Source organism: Lepidothrix coronata, unplaced genomic scaffold (genome assembly GCF_001604755.1).
Source record: "Lepidothrix coronata isolate B3197 unplaced genomic scaffold, Lepidothrix_coronata-1.0 Scaffold5, whole genome shotgun sequence".
Taxonomy (NCBI): domain Eukaryota; kingdom Metazoa; phylum Chordata; class Aves; order Passeriformes; family Pipridae; genus Lepidothrix; species Lepidothrix coronata.
Window position 1 is genome coordinate 1,682,912 of NW_016690185.1, and position 19,824 is coordinate 1,702,735.

The 19,824-nt window shown below is 34.5% G+C and overlaps 1 protein-coding gene across 3 annotated transcripts in view; it reads right to left on the reverse strand.

Annotated features, from left to right (window-relative positions):
• The window catches only part of AK9 (adenylate kinase 9), a 59,567-nt gene that overhangs the window by 33,265 nt on the left and 6,478 nt on the right, over nt 1-19,824 (reverse strand). For all 3 annotated transcript variants that reach the window (XM_017829389.1, XM_017829370.1, XM_017829380.1), the window contains exons 4-15: nt 19,234-19,286; nt 19,054-19,150; nt 15,170-15,282; nt 13,283-13,474; nt 12,471-12,596; nt 10,265-10,339; nt 8,806-8,907; nt 7,019-7,158; nt 6,756-6,936; nt 6,251-6,395; nt 3,730-3,863; nt 2,915-3,071 (exon numbers count right to left, since the gene is read on the reverse strand). In XM_017829389.1, the coding sequence (XP_017684878.1) occupies nt 2,915-3,071; nt 3,730-3,863; nt 6,251-6,395; nt 6,756-6,936; nt 7,019-7,158; nt 8,806-8,907; nt 10,265-10,339; nt 12,471-12,596; nt 13,283-13,474; nt 15,170-15,282; nt 19,054-19,150; nt 19,234-19,286 (1,515 nt within the window). The remainder of the gene's footprint in view (nt 1-2,914; nt 3,072-3,729; nt 3,864-6,250; nt 6,396-6,755; nt 6,937-7,018; nt 7,159-8,805; nt 8,908-10,264; nt 10,340-12,470; nt 12,597-13,282; nt 13,475-15,169; nt 15,283-19,053; nt 19,151-19,233; nt 19,287-19,824) is intronic.

The following is a 19,824-nucleotide window of genomic DNA, read 5'->3' on the forward strand; positions in this document are numbered from 1 at the left end:
AAAACAGATGTCAGGTGAAGAGCAGCGTGACTGAAGTGTTTCGGTGAGTCAGTTTGATTATTGAAATAAAATGTAGGCAAAGGAAAACATGATTTACTCTGAACAAGGACTTAGCACATGTTAAGAGCATAAGTGTGTACATCACGTTATTACTTCTATCATTAATAAATGTTATTTTGATGTACTCAGATTAAAATTAGTTAGATATTCAAAACTAAGATGCGCTTTGTTGTTTCAAACACTGATGATAGAGCCTTTATAGGCAATACTATAGAACTCGTTCATTTTGGAGAAGAGCTGTGTGTTTTATTAGAAACTGTAAAAAATTACAATGTGGACTTTTTAAAAAGCTTCTATGTAATTTAAAGAACCCTACAAGGCTAGAGTATTTCTTTCAGAGACTAGGTGAAATGTTACATCATTAAAAATTAAAAGCATGTTATCATATTCAGTCTATCTTATAGTACCTTTATGACTTAGGCCTTGTTATATATAGGTAAAATAAAAGCTAAATAGTAACAAAATTATTTTCTTTCCTATTTGCTAAGTAGGGTCTACACAGTACACAGACTTCTGCAGTACAATTAAGTAACAGTAATGAGTTTTAGGCATCTGAATAAAACAAAAGTTATTGAGTTAGGAATATTATTTAATAAATTATAGACAACTATCTTACTTCTTTTTAAAGTCAACAAAAGGCATATATACTGCTGAAATGTTGTTATACTGTTGATTTCTATGGTTTTAGAGCTTTGTTTTCAATTTCAAGCATCTAGTAAACTGAGTCTGGGATACTGGAAGGTTATGATGAAGGCTGTAAGGGGAGACAGAACTGAAAGGCTTTATTTATCACGCGTTATGTATCTCACACGTTACTCCAACATTTATTTTGTTTGCATGTGTATGAAGAAAACTATGAAGAAATAAATAAAAAATATTCAAATAAAATATAAATAACATACATACCTCTACTACTACAGCTGGTTGACAGAAATGAAGAATATGCTGTTCCTACTAGGAACTCTACTGACTTAGTTACCTTGGCAAATAGATTTATGATATATGGCTGTGTGGCTAAAATTCATTTTCATCAGTGCACTTTAGACAGTTTAGAGTAGTTCAGGGAATAGCTTACAAAGTAATGACGCAAATACTGTGAATATGTAAAATCCACAACTACGTGGTTATTTAAATGACAGAAATTAGTGAGAATCAAACAAAGAGCTAACACAATTGCCCAAATAAAAATAAAGAATAAACTGAACAAAATGAAACAAAATAGCTAAATTCAAGTAAGTGTATCCATAAGCAAAAAGCTACACTTTTAGCCAAAGGCTACAGCAGACATCATCTCTTTTATCTCACTTTACTCATACTTGTTCCTCCCATATCTTACATAATCAACTAACATAAAATGTGTTTTTATCTAAATTTTATCTGTGAGAAAGATGTCACTTAACTGTTAGAAACATTGGTGTTGATTTGAAGCGATGACATTTCTGTGTGAAGGGTTTATATTTTAAACCAATACTTTCAATGAAATGTATTTTTGAAAAACAGAGGATAACTGAAAGGAATTTAAAAGAATATAGTTCATAAAGCCACCTTTAGATAATTTAGTCTTGGTATTCTTCTGCAGCTTGGAATGTCTGGGAAGCAGAGATGAGGCATCAAAATGTAATTTGCCCTTAAGTTCACTCTGAAAGTATCTGAGATGAGGTCTTGAATGATGGATATAGCAAATACAATTTTCTGACAAACACTGGATCTAGAACTTTCTCATAGAAATATTTCCTCTGTATTTAGTCTGTATATGAGCTCAACCACATTGAAAGACTTTTAGTTAAGATGTTTAAGGTGTTACGAAACCTCACAAAGCTACATGACTAAGTAGTTTTAGGTATGGTACCTGAGTTGTGAGAATGATTAGCTGATCAGATGACATGCTTCTGAAAACCTTTTTTTTTTAATAAGAAATCTGTTCTGAGTAAACAGTATAACCTTCATGTGCTCAGGTTGATTTTTATATCCAGGAACAAGGTTTTGAAAAGCTCTCTGCATTGATTCCAATGTTGGGCAGTTCCCGAGCTTTCTTGAACTACATATGAATAGATCCATCACGCGTTTCTTGAATGGAAGTTTCTGCCACTGAAAGACCTTTTGATAATGGACTGGGTTGGACAGGCAATGACCAAACATTCCCAAAGGTCAATTAAACTTGTGTTGTAGTATGAATTAGGCAGCCATAATCCATTAAGACCTGATCTGGCAGGCAAAACTTCTAACAGTATATGAATCTGTTCAGTTATTCATGCCTGATACCAACCTTCCTTCCTGCTTGAAACAATGAAGTAAAAATCCCTTCCTCTGAATTCATGGATACTAAGCTATTGTATCAATCTGGGTAAGAAGTTATTCTTTTTTTTTGATCTCAGGAGGGAGAACAGGATACATCTACATGCAGGTGTTTCTCTCCTCCTTTTCTCTCAAGCACAGAAATTTCATACATGATTTTTCAAATAGGGAAACTAATGCACAGGGGAATTTGACAGAGAGCCACATCGCAAGCTGGTGGCCAGCCAGACACAGAATGCAAAAATCTGAAAGTACAGAGTCCCCTGGTATTTACTAATGATTGCAAATAGGAGAAAACTGAAAATTGATTACAAATAGGAGGAATTTTCTTTACTGCTTTTGCAAAGCGTTCTGGTTTTCAATTCTGTGTAATTCCCTTAATCCAAATTGTAAGAATTTGGGGTACTCTTGTTGATTCACCGAATTATTTCTTCTCTAGATCCCTGACGCTTTATAAATGGAACATAACTAGTAGCTTTTCTCTTGTGCTTTATATACAGATATCAACATGGAAAAAAAAAAAGAAAATATTAAATTGCACTAGTATGTATTTACTAACCATCTTTTTCTGTATGCTTCAGACAGATAACAGTGTCAGGTAGGAGTTGCTTTTCTGATAAAACTGACCAGTGATCTACTGACAGAGGGTAGTTATCCACTACCCATCCTCCTTTTTCCGGAGCGCCAGGAAACCTGTCTTTGTTCTTCTTCATTAGCTGTAACAGAACGTCAGGTTCAGTGATATAAAAAGACTAAGTCTGTCAGCTGTACAAAAAAGACTGCACAACACAAAATGATTTTCTAAATGTTATGATTTTTCCTTTTTGTCATTTCAGGTCAATAAAAAATAAGGCATTTTCTGAATGAAAATTAAAAGCATTTTAAACAAAAAGACATAACTGTGATAGTGATTTTTAAGCTTGCTATAAAGAACTTAGATTCCAATTTCAGTAGTTACAAACAATTGAACAAATTTAAAACAATTCAAGATTCTTGGATAAACCTTCATAAACAATTATTTTTAAACCCTTGTATCTGGTGTTGAGCTGTTTAATAGTGACTAAGAATGTAAGAATAGGGCAACCATACAGTGATCCCTTGGATAATTCTCCCAGGCTTTAACAATTTGTAGCCCAAGTAATTTGCAAGAGAGAAATAGTTTGTGTGTGTATACACACATATATAAACTAGTCCTCAATAGATTTGTCTTTCATGATCCTGCTCAGTTTCTCCTCAATCGTATGAAGGCTTCCAGGCATTGTGTTATAAACTAAACTGATCTTTCAAACAGAAAAATTAGGAACATATATCAATAATGTATAAACTGTTAAAAGTTGCTCTTGGCAAAAAAATGCTTTGCTATATAGTACTTACCTCTGCAATAGCTCCCTCCAATACTTCAGCATATATTTGAGGTGACAGTGTAGCTTCAGAGACTGATGCACTTTTCATAGCTTCTTCTACCATCGCTTGAACTTCTGGGTGGTCAGCAGTTATCTCTGATATTCCTAACAATACAGATTTTTTTAAAGCACTTCCCAAATTAATGGGAATCAAATAAAAGGTTAAATCATAACTACAGCCCAGTAGTCATTTTAAGCAATACTACACAATTGTGATGAGAAAGGATCAAACACCAGTTCTTCTGAATGCAGTTCTAGGAAATGTTTCATAAAGATAAGTTCTAGGATCTTGGTTTTCTCTCTCATGATAAAAAACTCAACCATTTTAGCTGTTCAGTATTTTTTACCACTAAGTGAAATGTTTCTTCAATATGAATAGAATGACATTTATGTAGTAGGACAATCACAGTCGGGCACTTGTAGCACCTGAGAATTTCCCTGGATTTGATTTCTCTTTGATTTCTGAATCAAAAGATTGACCAGATTAATTTTAAAATCAATACAAATCACAGACCAAGGCAGTGTATTTTCAACAATCAAGAAGCCTGCATTACCTAAGATGTACAAAACGTTCATATTGGACCCATATTTTGTTATTAATGGCTGGCACAACAACTGTAATTACTTAAAAAAAAATTTAAGGAACACTCTTTTTACAGTTAACATACTAATTTGATAAAATTTGATGAAGAACTGTTTTAGCCAACTGCATTATCTACTAACAGTATAATTTGGAAAAAAGCTCATATTTACTTTCTGTGATTATGTCAAGATGTTTCCATGATTATGTTGTTACTTTCTACATGCACAAATTAACACGAATTTATCAGGTTATTTTTGCCAAGTTACAAAGTCCCTGGGTAAGGGACAATAACTTACTAATTTCCATTCTGCAAAAAACCTCAATGCAGCCCAAACCCCAAACGGAGCAGACTTTACAGTTATCATAGCTAAAGATATTATATTCTACTTCTGCAGTTCTGCATCTTTCTTTAGTGCTCCCTTTGGTATATTTTTTCTGATACAGGATGTCATAAATTAAAGGAAGAATATCACTGAAAGAACAAATGTTTTTCTTTAAAAAGCAAAGAAACTTGCAAAAACTACCTCACAATCCACATTTAACTTTGATTTTAGCTCCCTCTCTCTATATTTCATTAATGTTCATTAATTGGATTTACCTAACAACCTATCTTGTTTGAGATGAAATAAAAGTCTGCTCTGTATGCAAAAACTACTATTATTTGTAAACCATGATAGGTTTACAAACGTATTTCATTTGTTTAAGCATTTCAACAAGTTAAAACTTAGCATACTTTTAAGTTTCTCATATTCAGGTGGCAAATACTCCTACTTCTGAATCCAGATCCTCTCTTCCTTTAGTTTTTGTGTGTGAATTAGCACCTATTCTTATCTATTAAAAAATTCTGAAACAATCTTATGCTATAAAAAGATATTTAAGTGAAAACACATCATCTGCTTGTAGTTCTGTTTTGCAATAAAATTGCCTGAGCTCTCCCAGGTTATTAATTAGGATTAAATTCTCTTTAATCCTAATATCATTTCACATACCTGTCCTGAAAAGTCTCTACATAGCCAAGAATCTGGAACATGACACTGTTAATGATTTTAATTTTGGTCTGATAGCTCACCATTATTCTTATTGCAAGGCCAAAGGTTTTTCATCACTGTCAGCCTCTGTTTTGCAGCACCAGAGGAATATACTGAATCCTTGTTAGATATGTATCAACGCATAAGAAAGTCAAACATAGTGATTCCTTGCTTATTTGAATAAGGCAAAATGGCCTGGTTGTCCATTTGAACCATAACGAGAGCTAACTGGAAAGGCAATTCTAATTCAGTGGAGAATTTTCATTTAAAAAAAAACTATTTTGAAAAGTCCCCATTAAATTTCCTGGGAAAAAAACCCACAAATTTTGTTTTAAAGATATTTAACAATTTAACAATTTCACCTTTTCAAAATATTTTCTGAATTCAAGCTGCAAAAACCTGGGCAGCTTAAGGAGTCTAAATGTGACTGGAGCTGGAGTGACTTGTGAATGTGCCATCTGAGACAGCATACTTGGAAGTTGCTCCAGAGTGTAAAATCTGTAGATTGTGGATTCACATCAGCCTAGCTGACAAGCTTCTTTCTTGAAGAGAATTTCAATTTTGTAGAGATTTAACTTAACTGGAAGTCATTCAAATGGAAAGTTTTCAAAAAGTATCAGTCAGAACCAATTTCTTCTTTTAGCTCAGAGCTCAGAAAACTCTTTCTTAATACTAACGGTCCTCAAATTCAGAGGATTTATATGTATATATATACTGAATACTACTAAGCTATCCCCCTCACTGCGTGTTCTTTTAGTTCATATTTAATGCACACGAACCATAACAACTGTAACTTTTTAAGTAAAGTGACAGCAACTGCTTCAGTTAAATAACCTAAATCAAATAAGATAGCTTCAAAGACCATAGAACACTTTGTTCACCTGTTTCTCCTGACTGTTCTTCTAATTCCAACCTATTTTTCACTGCTGTTATAGCCTTTTCTACTGCATCCCTTTGCACTTGCTCAGTGTTTTTTTCTCTTGATTCTTCTATATGGGGTTGAATGAGTTTGGCCATATCAAGGACCTAGTGAAATTATTTGAAAAAATACAAATATCACAGAAAATAAATATAACATCTGATCAATAAAAATTTACATATAATTCCAGTGCAGGGTTATTTTTAATTTGCATTTATATTTAATTATCCTAGATACAAAAGTTATTAATAATATTCTAATGCTAATTACTAATTATTCTAATACTAAAAGTATTTTTGAAATGCAGCTACTTTCATATAAATGAATTTCTCTGAAATATGATATTTCCTCTGTAATCCATATATTTGTAATGTGTATGTTAATAACACAACAGGAATAGGAATGTCCTTAACTGATTCCCAAGCCTCAGCTGATACCCTTGCTACATAAGACATTTATAAACCTACCTTTCCTCTATATTTGTGTGCAAGTAGGTTACAAATAGTTGTTCTTCCAGAGAATGGAGGACCAAATACTAATACTTTGCAAGGAGGAAGTGGCATTGGTGGTAAAAGATAAGGCCGTGGATTCAACATAAATGTTTTCAATGCCTCTGGGGATGACAGTACGTACATTTTACCTAGAAAACTTCAAATAGAAGAGAAGCTAACAGATATGGACAGTTATCTCATTAAATAGAAATGAAAACTGAGTATCAAATTCTGCTAACCTGACAGCAAAATCTGGGTTTCCCATTACAATGTCACCTTCCTTTAGAGCCACAGGACATGCTTGTCCCCATCTGCTTCTACGCCATCGGTATCTGGGTGCTATTAGATTGTAAGATGACAGAACACGGAAAAGTTCATCCTGTTTATTAAAACAGCAATAACAGCATATGTAATTTTTGTCTGAAGCTACATATGCCTTTTTCTCACATTTTTTTGAAACATTTTGATGGAAAATATGCAAACCTAAAAAGAAAACCACATCATGCTTTTTAGAATATTTTTTTTTAAATTATATATTTCAGAATATATAATTCTTCATTTTTTCAGGTTTATTTAACAAAAATAGTACTTAAAATAGTTTGTGTAGCCTTTACTTATTATTTTCAGAAGTTTAAAATTATAATGAGGCACATATTGAAGACGGCAGAAAATGGCCAAGAATTCTTCCAAAGGGGATAAAAAAAAGGACCAAAGTCTGTGGCGGGGAATAGCAAGGTCAAAATACGTATTTTAGATATGCAGAAATATCATGTGATAAAGTAAGTTTAATAGACCTTTTATAGAAGGTGAATAGTGAGTGAATCCTAAAGTTATAGTGACTCTAAATTATTCAGAATAGTACAGACAAGCGCTGGTTGTGAAGAACTGCAGAAAAACCTTCAGAATCTACAAAGTCAGGCAGTAAAATAGCAGTTTTACACAGAAAATTAGGATTTATGAATTTTCATTGACTGTGACTACTCAGGAATAGATCCTGGAATACATACTTCAATGGATAAGATTATGTAGACTGAAACTCTTCAGTACGGCTACATAAAAGCAGGACAGAAGCCTGAAATCGTGAGTTATTAGAGGACAAATGTAGAGAACAAAAGTATGGACTGACTTCTGCAAATCCACAGCTGGAGGACACAGAGCTAAAAGGCTGCAGATGCAACATGAAGGGAAGCAATTCTGTATAGAATGTCCAGCTAAGATGAAGAACTCCTTGCCCCAAATACTGTGGTTACTAAAAGCTTACACACAAACTAAAACAAACACACAAACCAACTAAATAATAAATAGAGATGACCTGTCTTTCACTTGTGAATTTGTCAGCAATGGAGAAAACAGAAAAGGAAGGGAGGGATGTTTCTCTGAAAATGTGTGGTGGAGTCTCCCAGTTACAGTATGGTTCATAGATTCAAAGTTTAGTTAAGAAGCAGGAAAGATGAATGCAACTAAATACAGGTGAAGACATTCATACAGAGACTTCTGGTTTTCAGTTTTATTTGGAAGGGACACAAAGTATAATTGTTATGATTCAGCAAAATTCAGCACTAACTTGCCATTTTTCTAATTAATTACAGGAAATAGAATGAATGTGATTTCAGTTAGGCAGAATGTTGCCGGACTTCTATTAGCTCATTGTTTTGCATTCAGGAAAAGAGTAAAGACTGAGCTAAGTGTCAGTTGCTGAGATTATTTTCCTTTGGCTAAAGTTTCTTTATTTTCTTGGAAGGAATTAATTCTTAATTGCTAAAACAATAATTTTGTTCAAAATTTTATTATAATCATCTCAACTGTTTTTTTGTAATGACAGACTTTTTATTTTCATACTTTTAAAGTGGATTTCAGTCCCAGATTTATGTTAAAGTCTCATTTCTGAAAAATCAAGTTTTAAAAAATGCCCTTATTGCACGGTAAAACAAACTAGCTCCTGTGAAGCAAAGATGTTACAATATAAGCTTATACCGAAAAAAATCTAGTTATTACAGTCAATCACAGTTCAGAAAAGCCCACCTACGTTTTTCTTTCCCCCCAGTGTTTCTTCTTCTTGTTCACTTTGTAGTCGAATTATAGGAGCTGCATTTCGAACATCCATAGACTGAAGTTGAATTACCACTGACTGAAGAGAAAATACCAACTCAGTACCAATCAAAACTGCTTTTGTCCTCTGAAAGGGCCCCCAAACCATATTTAAAATTGTAACTTATTATTTATATAATGGTTAAATATATACTGAGGCCCAGTTTATAGTTTTAACAAGCTATTTTGTAGATACAGGCAGTGCAAAATGCCAAATCAGAGTCTTTATATCTCCTCATTATGCTGTGAATCCCAAGCCTCCTAAAGGAATAGGCTGCGAAGGATCAAATCAGTGGAACTACTCAGATGAGCTCCAATCTGAAAAAGAGGCAAGCCTCTTTAGGAAATCAGATTATGCACATTCAGAAGTAATACAACTTTGGGTAGTTTATTTTAAAAGATATTTAAACCAGATGTCTACCAAAGAGAATCAGATGATATTAAGTTTAAATGAAGTATTTCCTGAATACAAGTGTTCTTGGAACGAAAAAGCCAATTCTGTCATGTTTGGAATAGTTGCATAATAGGTCTTTGTTTGTTTCTTTCTGTTTCTACCTTACTTGTAGGTAAAATGGCTGGAATCATTACATAACTTGATTGCGCTTGCTATAAATTTTGTGTTGTAATGTTCACAAAGAGATCATAAATGAGGAAATTTTATGTTCCAACCCTGCAAGATTACTGGGGTTTTTTGTCCATAGGACCAGTCTTGGTAGTGAAGTTCAGCATAAATTGAAATAGTACTTACAGAATCATAATTGATACAATCTGATTTAAACAACAGAGGAGAAAATGCAGGAGCAGCTCACTTTTTACATTGTCAAAGACGACCTCCTACTTAATTTTCAACCCCATACTTAAGGTTCTGATTTGAAGCAACTCTTAGTTCTAAGGCAGAGGATAAGATTATTTATTTTCAAGAATTACCACTGTAGGTTTTTGAATAGGGAGAATGAGCTGCTATGTTATAAGCTAAAAATATAGACACAAGCACTCAGCAGAACTGTTACAAGAATGAAGTGTCTTCTATTACATTGCAAAACAATATCAAAATTCATAAAAATTCTGTTATTATTTTAGACAGAAACACAAAATAGGCCAATTCTGTAGATATATAGTACTGAAAATGTTTTAATTTCTCATTATATTTTACACTAATACACGTCAGAAAAAGAGCTAAACCAGATGGACACAATACAAAAGAGTCTGTAGCCTTCCTGAAAATATTCTCATGTAACATATAATAAAGCAATGAAAGCAAGTATTTCAAAGGTCATGTTTTCTAATAGTAAATTAATAAGTTTTAAACAACTTAAAATTCTGCTGACAGGAAAACAATCCACAGAATTGAGAAATTATTTTCTAGTGGAGGTTAACTTGGTGCATAGTTTACTTACCTCAAAGAGATTATCTGGTTGCTGATTTCCATCCACTTCAATAAGATATTGACAATTCTGTTCAGCCATCAATTCCTGTTTAAGAACAAAGACATACTCATCAATTGAGTATTGTTAACCACATAATGACAGTTAATGAAGTTAATTCGGTGCCTATACATATCTACGGATGGACTCCTGTGGACTTCAGCAAAATCAAGATTTATTGTACTGATGGCTTATAAAATATTCTGGAGAGAAACTTTTATTTGGTGACAGATAAATATAGAAAGAGTTCCAAAACTGGAGTTAAAATGGGTTCAGAAAAAAGCCCAGATGTCTTAGCTCAAATGCAAAAGAGCTAAAAAATATCAAGATACAGTAACATTTTGTGTATGAGTTCAACTTCTAATTGTCTAACTACCTTAATTCTTTGCTGGAAAATGATGACAATGTGAATAACACATTTCCTGGAAATACCAGCCATGAGACCAATGTTTTCATTTTGGTTCTGACTCCCAATTTCTTTAAAATTTGAACAATATATTTGATTTTTCTTATTTTCAATTTTCCCATTAGTAAGTAAGGCATTAGACTAAAACAAACCTCCCATGTCCACCGTTAATGCCTCTCTCTGAGGACTGAGAATACTCAGTCCATTCCTGACATATGTTGGTCTAACCTCAGCCCTGAAAAAGCTTAGTGAAGCTGACTTGACAACTTCGTAGATAATCTGTTCCAGTTCTTCACTACATTTATGGTCACAGTTCATTTCCTGGCATAATTAAATTATCTATCCTATCTTTAGTAAAAATAGATCATAACTAATTACTTCTTTCTAATACTCTTCTACAAAGAAGATAATAGTTTGCATTTCTCTAATATACAATGCTCTTATGGTCTTATTCGTACATCCATAATATTTGCATTAATACAATAACATCTAATTCATTAACTCAGTTTTGACTAACTAAACCCCCACAGATTGCAGATTGTCTGCAGTACTGAGGTCTAGCCAATTATTTCACGTTAATTGTTCATTAGTTTTCCTTCCTCACTGTAGGATTTCACATTTATTTCTAGGCAATTTCATCCTAACAATTCATCAAGCAATCAAAGTGTGTTCTCCAAAGTTCATTCAACCTATCCCAGATCACTGCCAACTGCGCATCCTAAAAGCTTTTATTTCCAGTTTATCATCTCAACCTCAACATAACAAAACCCTGTTTTCTTTTAACGTATTAGTGGACCACTAAACATCTTCACTAATACATTCACCACTAGTGAAGCCTAAGTAAGACCTACCAACTAGTGGAATGTGTTGAACCTGTTGAAGTTTGGTATACATCCTATGGTAATTTATTCTAAACAACTTTCCATTAGTTTGATCACGAGAAAACCATGTGAGACTGTGTAATGATTAAAGATATCACATCTTTTGTTTTCCCCTTCACAGCAGTAACAAGTTTGTTACTCTAGCAATGAAGGTTATACCAGTTTTACACAATTTTATCTATAGGATTAAATAATCCATAGGGAAATCGAAGGGCATAATCAGTAATTGTCAAGTGGGCAACAAACATGAGGATTTTGCATTTGCTTATACCAGGAGATAGGGAAAAAAAATAAAAGAACAAATTATTGCTTTAGACCTGTTCTGTTTTTTTTTTAATTGAAAAAAAAAAAAAGACACATAGTACATCCACCTTCCTGAACACAACAGGGAAAGGAAAAAACAATGTCATAGTTGCAGAAATGAAAGAGGCAACAAAGCAAACTGATGGGATAATTACTGTGTATATGGATCTGCAGACAATGAAGCAGGTGAGGAAGGGAATCTATTGGAGTGGAAGGCAATGGATGTAAAGGGCAGATTACTGATGGGATTGCATTCTGGAATGGACTCTGGTAATTGTGATGAAACACTGGAGTCTTCAAATTCTTCACTTACTAGACTCAGAAAGCGTCTGTGGTGGTAGGTATGGTTTCCTTTTTAAAACTCAACTTTTAAAACTCAAACTTGATCTTGATCCCAGAGTGCAAACCTCACTGACAGACGACAACTTTGTATCATTGATTTCAGAATGCATTCCAGAATTTGGGGATATGTTGTAGCATGACCACCTCCATACAACACATCTCAAACCAAAAAACCCAATTAAAACAGTGCAAGATAGTTTTAGAAATCTTCTGTTATGCACGATCATAGTACTTTGTTTTTTCTTACTTCTAGAGGATGAAGCATTATATCCTTATATGTTCCAACTCTTTTCTCTGCATTTTCAAGAATATCTTCAGGCCTCTGCACTAATTGATGAAAAGATTCTGCTTTCTTATGTAGATCTTCTGCAGTCTGCAGAACAAAATTTAAAGATACAGAAATAGTATACTGAAATAATTTTTGTCTTCACTCAAAGGTAAAGAAAGTAGCTTTGCAGAGTATGGCAATGAGTATCAGTCCAGTGATTGCTGACCATGATCCTTTCCAGATGATGTATAGTTACCACAAATGGAAAGTAATGTGCCTAGAACTTGCATTGTTAAGTCTCTGGCCACTCTTATAAAAATTCAACCTGAATTCAAAATTAATACCATCATGAAAAAAAAAAAGAAAATTCATTTGTAGTAATGTAATACCAAAACCAGAAAATGAGATAGTGTCCTGCAAATACCAGTAAAACTTGTTACAATAAACAAAATTTAAGAACTCTTTTATTTGCCTAGATCAAAAACAGGCAATGGAGTCACCTTTTTCCTCCTGATGCACTCTCTTAACTTATGGCAAGGAACAGTTCAGTGACTTCTGTGTTAAAGACTGAATCCAAGTTAAGCTATACAATCATCAGCACTTGCTGTCATCGAAACCTACCATTTAAGTATTATCTCACATCTCTTAAAGCAGAACAGAAACGGAATTAAGATTAAAGTTGAGCAAAATTAATTCATAATGTAGTGTAGTGATATTTTAGAGTATCAGAATTTGTTCTGCTTTGCCTAAATTATAATATTTTGCATTGTTTAGAAATTAGCAATATTCACCTCTTCTTCCCCTCCTTTTTCTTCTTCTTCCTCTTCCTGCTCCTCTTCTTCATCCTCTTTTTCATGCTGATTTTTCTCTTTCTTATGCTTCTCAGTAACTTTAGGATCCCACTGGCTCCTCTGATATACCTGCCCTGAATCAGGGTGTTGCCTTTGTCCTGATATTCTTTGGCATAAGTCATAGTCTGGATACTAGCAAGGAATAAGTAAAAAGAAATCATGTGTTTATTGTCCTGCTATAACATCTTTTTCTCGGAGAGACAAAATTTCTCTAAATTGGTCTACTAATAACAGTATTTTATTATTCCCAGAGTTATCTAGAATTTCCATTCTTCTGTTCCTTTTAATCTAATGAAAATATTTACATTTCTGACATATCTGTGAAAGCAGCTTGAATAAACTGAAATCAAATGCAAAATTATTCATTCAACTTTGGGACAAGGATTTTTAACGCACATTTCATCTCAGTCTTTTTCCCAGAGGAGAAGATGATGATGTTACTACAAGAAGTCAAAAATTACATTTTTCTTTCCAGCGTAGTTAGTATATCCATTTGTACTGTTGCATATGAAACTATACAGCACATATTCTCAAGAACTGGGATTTCTCACTACCTGGTATTAAAACAAAGACTGACTTTCTGAAAAAAATCAAATCTGCCTGAAAAGCAGCACAAAAATATGTTTCTCTAATATTTTAAGTTCTTTCCACGAGCATAGAAAAAAGTAGGCATTCACGAATTTTTATTATGCGTATTCAAGCAAATTAAGTCTTAAAAGTACAGGATTAAAACAAACATGCAGTTAAATCTGCAAAGTCATAGAACAGATCCATACCCAGATCCATATACAGATCCATACCCGGAAGCTTAGCATCTGAAAAAACACATAGATATGACAACCAGAATCAAAATCCCAGTGAGATTGGAGCACAAGACCAGAGGCTGACTATTCAGAGCTACCTCAGTAGCTCATTCTGCACATTCAAAGTAAAAGAGAGAAATAATCTAGTTGATAATAAATAAAACATTACAAGAAGAAGGGTCTGAAACTTTGTTCATGACTATATATACTGTTATTTTATCTGCATGGAATCTGGCAGTTTGGTGAGGGCCAGCTAGTATCCTCCCCAGTGAATAGCTGGGCACAATCTGGAGAACGGCACAGACCTAGGGCCTTTCCCAGTGGGCAGTTTGGGCATGGCCATCCCATTCTGACTAATAAGACAGGTTAGTGATGTTTGGCCAAAGCAGTCAGCCTGATGTCTGAAAAATCCCTGTTGCCTTGTTTTTTCACTAATATGGAAGTAGAAAGCAAGTCCATTCTTTTAAGTTAAAATGAGAAAGTCCTCTTAATCCTACACTTCCAACGATTTATGGTTCTTTGGTTATATCAGAGTCACTTCTGTAAAATATCTGGTATGTCCCACTACAAATTGAGATTTGTAAACAAGATGAATGAATAATTAATAAGAAGCAGTTTCACAATTACTTAGTGAAAAATAAAACAATTTGCTTTCTAACTTCCATATGTGGGAAATTTTTCCTGCAATATGTGGATGGTGGATGTACATTTATCCAAAATCCCATAATAATCATGTTACTCAGAATTTCCTTTTCTTGAAAACCTCTATCTTCTAATCGGTAGAGGTGCAAAGACTGTAACTGCTGCTGAAGTTTTAGGAAATGTTCATTATTTTACCTGAGCAATGCTTATAATGGAATAAAATAGTGAAATTCCATTTCAATATAAAAGAGAACAATTTATCACTCCTCAATAAATACTATACTCAAGTGCACAGAGGAAAATATGATCTTTTGGCACACGCGGCATATGAGTCTACTAATAATTAAGAAAATTATTAGCAAGTTAATGAAGATGACATTACCTTAATGTTAATCAGGAAATCCGGTTTTAATTTTAGATTCTTTATTTTCTCTATTTGCTGTGAAACAGTCATGTATTCCTCCGAGAGAGAAGGAAATCCACTGAGAACATAACCTGACAAATACATTTTATGAAACATATTTTTTAGAAGCTTATGTCAAATATAAGGCTAGTTTTACCTGTCTTTAAACAATACATTTAGTGGCACAATTTTAAACCATGTACATGATAAAACACTACTAAAAAAAATTGTGCACCCATGTCTACTTCCGATGAAATACAGAAAAGTGTGTTGTTTTCAACTTTATAGAGTACTCCCAAAATTTGTTAACTCAAGAATTATGAGGACGTTAAAGATCATACTCAGACCACCTGCTTTATACAACCTTGGAAGGTCTTTGCTTCTATGGACAAGGAAGGGAGTCTGAACCACACTCCTGCCTCTCAAAAGGAGGCACTATGCACACGGTATGCACGCAGAGGCACCCAACTTGGTAAGCATCTGTTCACTCGGGATTCACAATGCTGAGTCCTGTTTGGCAAGCAGACATTGGCTATATATGACAAGCATAGTGGTAATAGTACTTTTTTTCCTAGTATTATTACAGTGCTCAGCCCCACAGATGAAATTGTGGCTTCAAGTTCCTAGGATAGTACTGTAACTACTAACGGCTGCATCTGGTGCAGCAAGAACTACTGTTACAGCAAGAAAATCAATTTATAAGGCCAGAAGGAGAGACTAAAAAGAATTGGGTGGATTTTTTTTAGCCAAATAATAATAATATTCCCTCAGAGAAATGGTGCATGCTTAGAATTTTATGTGCTAACATTTAAATGCAAGTCTGGGCAGCACAAAAACATAGCAGTCTTTGCAAGAGGTATTAGGAGTGAAGACTCCTCCTTCTTTGGGGAGCTACTATCCATAGATGCAAAATTTATAGAAAAGGATAAGCAAGAGAGAGCATAATATATAGTCATTCCTCTAGGAAATTAAAATCCTGGATTCTAAGTTGTCGATACCTTTAGAGAATTCTAACTGGTAGGTGTGAAGAGTCTGCACAGTCTCTGCTTACCAACACATCCCAGACAACAATAGCTGATGTGATGAGAATGGGAGTGTAACATGGGAAAGAAACTCTTTGTTCTCTGACAGAGTGTTTGCTCCCAAACCAATAATGTGGGGAGACTAACAATGATGATGTATAGCTATGGCAACCATCAACCAGATCAAATAGCAACCAGGGGATTACCAAGAAACATTTGAGGGGATAAGGAGCCACCTTGAAGAGAAGCATTAAAATTTGTGCCAGGGGAAGAGATCTTAGAGCAAGGCAAAAGAACAGGAGCCTAACCAGGTTTGGTGTGCCAGCACCACAGCCTTCTGGCTAGGCCTGGCAGAACAGCCTTCTTCTTGGATGCTCTGAGTCATCTGCATTTCAACTACTGGACTGACAGAACAAGGTTAAACACACAGTGACCCACACCCCCAGTGTGTGTATGTGAGCTCACAGGGAGCTTTCTCACTGGTGTGCAGCTTAGCAGACTGCAGGAAGTGGCACACAAAGATGTGCCTGCATTTCCAACAGAAAGCATGCTTGAATAGGTGAACATGTACTCTCAGAAAAGGGAATGTGTGCTTCTAACTTCCACACATCTTTGAGAGAGGGTTTGTGTGCATAACCATGCCAGTTTGAGTATACTCCCTGGAATTAGTTTTATGAGGATGTTCAAAAATTTGTAGGTGTTCATTATATTTGGCAAGTGCCTAGTGCTGTGGCTTGTCTGTTTTGTGGCTGATATTGAATCTTTTCACTGATCACCAGTTTGCTGATTGTCAGTTAAGAAATCAATAAACAACTTTGCTTCTGGTTTGATTTAGAGCATGCTAATAGAGTAGTTCCCTCCTGTGATAATGACATAGATATTTCCTTTGCAAATATTATTTAGGTTAACCTGATATGAACTTCTGGTTTTCTTCCTCTCTTGAAAAAAAAAAAAAGAAAGAAAAGAGCAAGTGTATCAATTACACAGAGGTTATAATTCTGTATTTTCTTACCTACAATGCCCTAAAATACAAGTTTGCTTGTTATTGTACAGTGTCTATGTTATTTTAATAAGAGAGATTGTTTGTTTCAAGAAGTAGCTTACAAGATCCATATCTGACCTACTTTGGAAGTAAAGAAAAAAATCTGGTTTTAGTGTCTTACAATTTTTAAATATTATCATTTGCATTAGCACTTGTGGATACTTCTGGCACATCAGTCTCCAACATGATATGTTTATTATTTAAGACAGAAGATTATAAGAATACCTTGAAAGAATACCTTATTGTGTGTACTGTTTAGAAACTGTATTTTTCAAACATTAAAAGTAAAAAACTCAGCCTCTCATAAAACAGTTTCTTAAATCTTTAATGAATAATTAACAGAGAATTGACTGATTAGTTCCTGCTGAAAGCTTAAGCTTCCCAAGAATTATACTAAGATAGTAGCTGATTAAACAAAAAGTTATTAGAACTAGGAAATACTTAACAAAACTGGTTTTGGAGATCAGTTCTAGTTGGTAGGAAAAATAGTGAAAATGTTGGCTGTTCTATTCCTTGCTACTTCGGGGGTATCTGTAATACAGAAAATGTCTTGGCTACAAGAACCAAACTTTTATCAATTTTACAGTCTCTAGGATCTCCGTGTCCTCTGTGATACACACATCTTCAGGCAGACTCAAAAAGGGGAACTCCAATAACAGAAATACCTCCTTATGCCTTTATTAAAGTCCTAACATATGGATTAAGAGATTGGCATTTCTGCTGATACCTCTTCCAGCAAATTTTCTGTCCACATAATACCTTTTTTTTTCATTTATTCCCTATTTCCCTGTCTTTTTTTATACTGTTTTAAAAGCCTGGCTTCATCAGTTAAGGCTGCATATTTTGCAAAACTGTTGGGTCTTGGACTAGAGAAGAAAAAAAAACCATTGCAACTGAAAGCTCAAAAAGCATGCTAGTTTTCAGAGCAGAAGAAACTTAAAATTTTCTTGCCACTACACCTGTCTCTCTCCTATAATGGAAATTTCAAATAAAAGTCAGAATGAGGAAAAAACCTACATTTCCTTTTTACTTTCTTTCCACTTAGCAGTGTATTTGTTTTTTCTTCAGGAAAGCAGGTTCAGACTAGCAAGATCCGCAGCACTAGTCTTGACAGCCTCAAGTGAGAGTCATAGCAACACTTAAAATTTGGGGCAAAATAATTTTCTCAAAATTAACACAACATAGGACTAGTATGACACCTTCTGATCTCCCATATTGGTAAACTAATCCCTAAACACACTCATTTTATTGATATTTCACAACCTGAAGAGCACAAAAATGGTGTTATCATCGAATACAAAATAAATCATATTTGAGCACCAATGGATGTAAAGTGTGGAAAGAGGGTAAACCTGATGAGGAGTGGCTGAGGTCCCTTGGTTTGGTCAGTCTGGAGGAGATTGAGGGGAGACCTCTTTGCAGTCTACAACTTCCTCAAGGGAAGAGGAAGGGCAGGCACTGATCTCTTCTCTGTGGTGACCAGTGACAGGACCTGAGGGAATGGCCTGACATTGTGCCACGGGAGGTTTAGGTTGGATATTAGAAAAAGGTTCTTCAGCCAGATTGGGTACTGGAAGAGGCTCCCCAGGCAAGGGGTCAAACACCAAGCCTGAGAGAGCTCAAGAAGCATCCGGACAATATTCTGACACAGATGGTATGATTCTTGGGGATGGTTCCGTGCAGGGTCAGGAACTGGACTCGATGATCCTGATGGGTCCCTTGCAACTCAGCATATTCTACAATTCTATGAAAATTACAGCTAGCACATTCTAAGAAGTTTAGGCTACAAACATACTTACCAAAATGAGCAACTTCTGGTGACTCAAGCTTTTGCAGAACCATTTCGGTAACCAGTTCCTCAGAAATACTTTCACCTTTAAAAAGCAATTCTTGACACTAAGGTAAAATGCAAAACATAGCATTATACAATATGGATTTGTCAAGAATGTGAAAAACTCACTAGAAGGTTAGACTTTTACCTTAAGTCCATATTCTGTTTCTTCATGAATATTTGTTTGAATTACTTCTGAAGCTGACAGAGCACATCAGAGAGAAGAAAATTAAAATAGTTAATAAAAAGAATTTTCTATACAGATAGGTAGATGCAGATACATAAATACATACACATACACACACCAGAGTATGTATGTGTGTTCCAAGCAATCAGACTACTTTTGAATGAACACCCATTATAATTAGGGCCATTATTGTACTTTGCCCACCCAGAACTTGGAGCCTTCTGGCAAGGTTTGGGTAGGTGTTTCTCCCTACAATTTAACCCTGTATACACTACAGAAAAATGCACAACAGCAGTTTTGCAGGATTATCTTAACTACTGATTTATATTAAATCAGCATTATTCCTTTGTAATCCATAGATAAGTATTTCAGCTCAATCCCTTCCTAAATTTTTAAAAGCAAGATGTAGCAGAACTGCTTAGACACACAAAACCATCTACTTAAAAAAAGTCATTAAGAACCTATTTCTTACATAGCTTAATTATCTAAAATTAAATAAATACTAAATTTGACATTCATTAAAGTCAAAGACCTGCCCTCTGTCTATGTGGA